Source organism: Phalaenopsis equestris, unplaced genomic scaffold (genome assembly GCF_001263595.1).
Source record: "Phalaenopsis equestris unplaced genomic scaffold, ASM126359v1 Scaffold000137, whole genome shotgun sequence".
Classification (NCBI taxonomy): domain Eukaryota; kingdom Viridiplantae; phylum Streptophyta; class Magnoliopsida; order Asparagales; family Orchidaceae; genus Phalaenopsis; species Phalaenopsis equestris.
The window spans coordinates 1,060,291-1,067,095 of NW_018164579.1; the positions used below are offsets into that span (position 1 = coordinate 1,060,291).

The 6,805-nt window shown below is 39.2% G+C and overlaps 1 protein-coding gene across 1 annotated transcript; it reads right to left on the bottom strand.

Moving 5' to 3' along the window:
- Positions 1-5,269: 5,269 nt before the first annotated feature.
- Positions 5,270-6,794, bottom strand: LOC110021661 (U-box domain-containing protein 17-like; the record flags this gene model as incomplete). Its single annotated transcript, XM_020720245.1, has 1 exon — positions 5,270-6,794. A coding segment is annotated over one exon (1,377 nt), but the record flags the coding sequence as incomplete, so codon positions are not given.
- Positions 6,795-6,805: the final 11 nt, after the last annotated feature.

The following is a 6,805-nucleotide window of genomic DNA, read 5'->3' on the forward strand; positions in this document are numbered from 1 at the left end:
TCCTCAATTCGATCTTAGTGTTTAAAAACTAAAGCAAGAGTTAGCCTTCAGGGGAAGGGAAGTAGGAGCTCTGGAGTGGGAGTCAGTATCTTCCTAGTCTAGCCACAGATTTAGGGACTAAACCTAAGATTAGCCAATGATTTTCTATAACACTAAATCAGGGTAAAGAATTAAAATTGCTCCTATTTGACACAATACATATTTAAACCATTTATCTCATCTTATTTCACTAAAAACTCATTATAGTAGGAAATATGTTTTTTTCACATTAGAAAACTTCATCACATAAACATATTTTAGTAATTATTAATTATGAAACTTGCTTTTAAATTCTGCTAGTAGTAAATAATTTAGCTTTGATAATATCATAAACTTTCGAAATTAGTGACAATAATTTCGTTTGATTTCTATAGATTTCCTAATTAATTTATCATTTCAAATTTAAACCTTCCCTGCGGGATCGATATTTGGGACTTAAAAAGAATGTCTTATATTATTTGACAAGGATATGTATACTTGCGTAGAATCTCAACTTTAAGTGTTTAACGTTATTATTCATAAAATACCACAACAAGTTTTTGGCACCGTTATAAAGCAGAGTCAACTTTATAGATTTTACACAACTATATTCACCGAGATCAAGTTTTTGGCGCCATTGCCGGGGAAGGTAGCGGTAAATTAAATAGATTTGGTAAATTAAAAAATTTAGAGATAAAAATATATAAAATTGAAGCTTAAAAACACTTCAATTTGGAGTTCGGCGGAGTTTTGTGAAGGGACATAAATTTGCTCTGGATTTCAAGTGAGAAATTGGGCTTTAGTAGTGGAAATGGATGGCTGATGACTGTGGGATGGAACTTAGGAAAGCTTGAAGAGGCTCTGAAATGATTTTGGCAAAGTTTTCCTAATAAATTGGATGCTCTTTTTCTTGGTCGTAGAAGGTATGGTTTAAATAGAGGGAAAAGGAGAGGCCACCATGGTTGGCCAGTGGGTGCAAGGGGTGGCTTAGGTGGAGGGCTGAGTTTCACAAGTGACCAATTGGAATGAGCCAACTCAGGGATTCAAATTTGGAGTTTAAGCTTGGGGGTGGCTCTCAATTTTGGTGTCTTCCAGCCAGTAGGCCGGCGACCAAACTAGGGCTGGTGGTTAAGTGGCCAGGTGAGCCAGTGGGAGGGTTAATTATGATTAACTCTGAATGGTTAAGATTTTATGGCAAATATATTTGGGTTTAGCCAAATATGGGAAGAGATCCCCTAAATCAAGAGTCTTATAGTCCATGGCTCATGTAGTATGGGCTAGGTGGGTCTAGCCTAGTCTCTAGGGTCCAAATGTTGGTTGTGGTGGCTATGGTTTGATCAATTTGGCTAAATTGGTTACATGCATGGCTTGGGTTCAAAATCATGCAATGGGCTTGAATTTGAGTTTGGGTTTGGCTAGGCTCTGAATTTGGTTTAATTGATTGAGCAAATTGGCTTGAATAATCTTCATGAGGAATTTGGAAATGGTATTAAGTGATTTTGAATTGATTTGGAATGTCAATTTGGTGGAATTTGAGCTTTTGGTCAATCTTGGGCAATTTTGGCTTAAGTTGGATTTGGGTGAGCTTTGAGTTTAAATTTGGGTCAATGGATTGTTCAAACTGATTTTGAAGGTGTTATGGAGAAATTAAAATTCAAATTTGGGGAAATTGATTTGATCATGGACTTCAATTTGGGGAATTTAAGGGTATGGCTAAAATTGGGGATTTTGTATTGAGCTTGAAATTGAACTTGAAATTGGATTCAATTAGGCTTGGATTTGGTTCCAATTAGGATTGGCGATGATGAATTTGAGTTTGGAATTGAAATTGGGGGAGATTGAAATCAATTTGATGGAAATTGGGAATGAATTGGGGAATTTGGGCCTTTAAGGCAATTTGAGGATTATGGTTAAAATGAGTCAATTTGGTCAAATTGGGCCCAATCGAGTGGTTCAAATTGATTTTGGGGACATTTAGAGTGGTTTTGGAGATTTTGAGTATTTTTTTTTGGAGATTTTGAGAATTTCTTAAATTTTTTAGGGTATTTTGAGAATTTTGGAAAAATTTGAGGTGTTTGGTCAATTTGAGTGGTTTGGAAGAGTTTGAAATGATTTTTGAAGAGATTCGGAGAATTTGGATTATTTTAGGAAATTTTGAAAATTTTAGTGTTTAGGGGCAATTTGGTAATTTGATGAAATTTGGGGCCAAGAAAGGTCAAATTTGGGAATTTGGTAAAATTAGGATTGATTGAGGATGTTAATTATGAGGTCGCCCTATTTGAGCAATGGGACCAAGGGAACTCTCATTATGGATCCTCCATGTGCTGGTTTTAATCATACTCCAGCTCAGAGCTAATAATTTGGGGGACTATCCACATGACTACATGAGTTTCTAATAGAGTAGGGGATCAACTAAGCATATTTGGCTAAGGATGAGGTTGTGAGTGTGAGAGCAAGTGTGTGTGTGCAAGACTGACCAGAGGGTTAACCTTGGGGCCAAACAGTCCTATGGAGACTCCTCTTGAGCTCCCCCATATTGGTCCCACCAACTAAGTGCTAGAGGTTGGAACCAAAATGTGAAATTTTAAAAATGAGCAAAGAAGAGTTTATAATTTATATTAGTGAGGGTACCATCACTAGTCATCTAGGAATGGTCAACAGGAAAATCTTATGGCTAGATCCTAAGTCTCTAAGGAAGAAACTAGACCTCAACCAAAAGTGAGGTCAACAAATGGACCCCAAATAGGTGTGGTATGTTGGGCATACACTCCTCATGTATTGGTGTTGACCAACAAGATCAGCAAACCAACACAATTGTTTAAGCCGACAGGCTCAGAGCAGAGAAGAGAGAAAATGTGGAGAAGGTTTCTGCTAGGGAGCTTGCAGGGGCTCCCACTGGGATTGGCGAGTGCACCTTCAGGATATCAATTTCAAGAATGAATTTGAAATTTACAAAGTAATTTGTGCCTACCGACCCAAGTGAAGGGTTACACAACATATTTACGGAGATACCACCAGGGAAACTGGCTACCGCGAGGAAGACTCGATTTCAAGTTCAACTTTAATTTTAGTGAAAATTAATTTCGGACGACGTAAATATGCGAAGTGATCATATCAATATGGAATGCACAAAGACTCATATCCAACTCAAAATATACCAAAAGGGAATCAAAATTTAGGTACTAATCCAGAGATGAGAATTGAAATTAGGTATCAATCCTGAAATGAAAATCGAAAGTTAGGTACCGACCTCGAAAAGAAGGGAATCAAAATTTAGGTATTGACCCCAGAATAGGAACTAGAATTTAGGTACGAACCCCAAAATGAGAATAGAAATTTAGGTAACAACCTCAGAAAGAAGGGAATCCGAATTTAGATACTAATCTCAGAATGGGGATTGGAATTTAGGTACCAGGCACAGAATGAGAATCAGAATTTAGGTACCAACCTCAGAAAGAAGGGAATCAGAATTTAGGTACTGACCCCAAAATATGAATTGAAATTTATATATCAACCCTGGGATGAGAATCAGAATTTAGGTATTTACCTCAGAAAAAAGGGAATCAGAATTTAGGTACTGACCTCAGAATGGTAATTGAAATTTAGGTATCAACTCCGATATGAGAATTAGAATTTAGGTACCGACCTCAGAAAGAATGAAATCAGAATTTAGGTACTGACCCCATAATGAGAAATGAAATTTAGATATCAACCCCGGGATGAGAATCGAAATTTAAGTACCGACTTCAGAAAGAAGGGAATCAGAATTTAGGTATTGATCCTGAGATAAGAATTGAAATTTAGGTATCAATTCCGGAATGAGAATCGAAATTTAGGTGCCGACCTCAGAAAGAAGAGAATCAGATTTATGTATTGATCCCAAAATAGGACCTGAAATTTAGGTACCAGCACCAAAATGAGATTCAGAATTTAGGTATCGACCTCAGAAAGAAGGGAATCGGGAATTTAGGTACTGACCCCAGAATGAGAACTGAAATTTAGGTATCAGCCGCAGAATGAGAATCAAAATTTAGGTATCAACCTCGAAAAGAAGAGAATCAGAATTTAGATGCTGACCCCGAGATGAGAATTGAAATTTAGGTATTAATCCCGGAATGAGAATCGAAAGCCTTATGTCATTTAAGGGGGTCTCACACTTATCTCGAAAGGGTAGTGAATAGGAAGCCTTGATTTAATAGGAGGGTTGATTCCCTCAACCTTTGGAATTTGTTTTGAAAGATTGCAACAGGAGGGGCTCCTAAAGCAACACAGAATTAGATGTAACACCCTCAACCTCTAAAATATGATTTGAACCATTGCAACAGGAAAAACTCCTAAAGCAACATGGAATCAGATTTAACATCCTCAATCTCTGAAATATAGTGCTTCGAACTTGTAGGAAATTTGTGGAATTCGTGAAGATCGACAATAGTGAGGAAATATTTGTGGGATTTTGTGAACGGTGCTAAACTTTGTGGGAATGTAAAGAAATTTGTGTAGATGGCGAAACTCGTGCTACGAAAGTACCAATTTGAGACCTCCTTATCAACCTAACTAACTCAAACCAACAATTTAAGAAAAAAGAATTTGTCATTAGAGGAAGTTATATTACAAATGGGAATTTTATGATTGTCTAACCCACAACCAACTCCCTAGTTTGCAACTACTAAGAGAGGTCCAATATATCGTCATTTCAGATAGAGATAAAAAATTTATGAGCAAATTTAGGAAGACTCTATAGAATAAACTGAGTACAAATTTCAAAATATGTTCAACACGGATAAATGGCTAGACCAAAAACACCGTCGAATGATGCATATCCTCATCCAAACACCGTTAAACACACACATCATCCATTCCTTAGCTATTCCCCCACCACCCCCACTCAAAATCCACTTTCAAACCATGTTCTAACAGCCCAAGAGCGATAAGAATTAGATTTATAAATATTGTCTAATTTTATTTTAAGATTGTGATGTCTACAATTATTGATAATCGTAAATTGAGATTGAAGGACTATAATGTAAAAGGGTATTTACAAACATACCGCACAATTCTTATGTATATACACATCCAACACACTATATTTTTTAAGTAAAATACAGCTTTTCATGCAATAGCTTTATAACACCAAAGCTTGATAAATGTAAACATCAAACTTAAGCATTAGATATGTAAATACATACGAATTATGTGGTATCTACGTAAATTTCCATAATGTGAATTATTCAAAGCTAAAATGACACAAGAAGATCAATATTGTATTATCAAGCAGGTAATCTTTCAAAAGAGTATAATTACAGCAAATGAGATTTACAGGTATGGAGCCCCTGTCATACAATTTACCTTCACCCAAGCATGAATGAAAGAATCCACCCCTCAGCTCTCTCCCATACAATCTACAGAACAGGCACCGATATTCCCAGTGAAACTGAAACTGATACATCACCTGTAACAAAGCTCGAATTCCTTCTCATGGAGCTGTTTCTCGCAGTGTACTCCCATCCACCGCCAAACTGCACCGCCGTCGCCGCCGCTATCTCGCTTCTCTGGCACAACTTGACAAGCGAGGCCGCCTTCCTCCTCGCCCGCCTTGTACCAGTGAACAATATGGTCTGTATGAGACCACCCAATGCCGGAGTCCGTGCCACTTTCTGTGTCAAAGCAATCCCACCATTCCTGCAAAGCTCATGCAAAGCTGCAACTGCGTTCTCCTTCCCCTTCGCACTGCCCCTCCTGATCAAATTGACAAGGCTGGAGGCTGTGGCGTCGTCCTTCCCAACTATGTCTGCCACAGTTTGTTGCCTGACTAGCAGAGCAATGGCTCCTGCAGCCTCCTCTGCGACTCCTTCGGTCATCAGAGCTTCTACCAGTGCTGATACTGCTCCAGATTCCACCATTCTTGAGGAGCAATCGGGATGTGTGGAGAGATTGAAGAGAGCAGTCACAGCATCCTTCTTCCCTCTTGGCGTTCCTTCCTTCAGCAACAGTGCCAAGGCTTCAATGGCGCCACACTCATCAGCGATTCTCTTTTTGTAGGCATGAACAGCGGAAAGGCTGAAGAGAGTAGCAGCAGCGTTCTCTCTTGCTTCAGTAGTCAATCCGTTGACCAAAACTGAGACGATCGAAGTAAGACAGTCGTTCAGTTCCATGATTCTCATCTTATTGTTTTCGAGTATGGAGAGGTTGAGTATGGCGGTCACTGAGTTTTCCTGTGTGCTGGGATTTGGTGAGTTGAGAAGCTTCTCAAGTAAGGGAATGGCACCCAACTCTGCAATGCAAGCTCGGTTCTCCTTCCCTGTTTTGGCCAACAAGCGTATCTCGAGAGCTGCAACTGTCTTCTCTGATTCAGAACCAATCGTAAGATTTCCCAACAAAATCTCAGCTGTTTTTCGGTTGGCGAAGGAGGCGGCGAAGGAGGATGAAGCAGTAGAAGCAATTTCAGCAGATGCGTCGTAGCCATCGGGGGGATCATAGGGGATTCCGTGAGCTACGCACCACTGAGCGATTAGGTTTCTGAAAGCTCGATTTGGCATAAGATGAGTGTGAGCGAGCATTTGGCCTGAGTTAGGGCAAGTGCAGTGGCCTTCGTCAATCCATTGCGTGATGGAGGCACGATCATAAGTCTGGCCGGAGGAGGTAATCACAGGGTCTCTCATAAGATCCAGAGAAATTGGGCAGCAAAAATCCTTGGGAATTGTGATGGAGGAATCTCCAACTCTCAGAAAAGAAGGATTTATCTTTTTTTCTTCCTCTAGGGATTCAAATAGTCGAAATCGAGAGTACC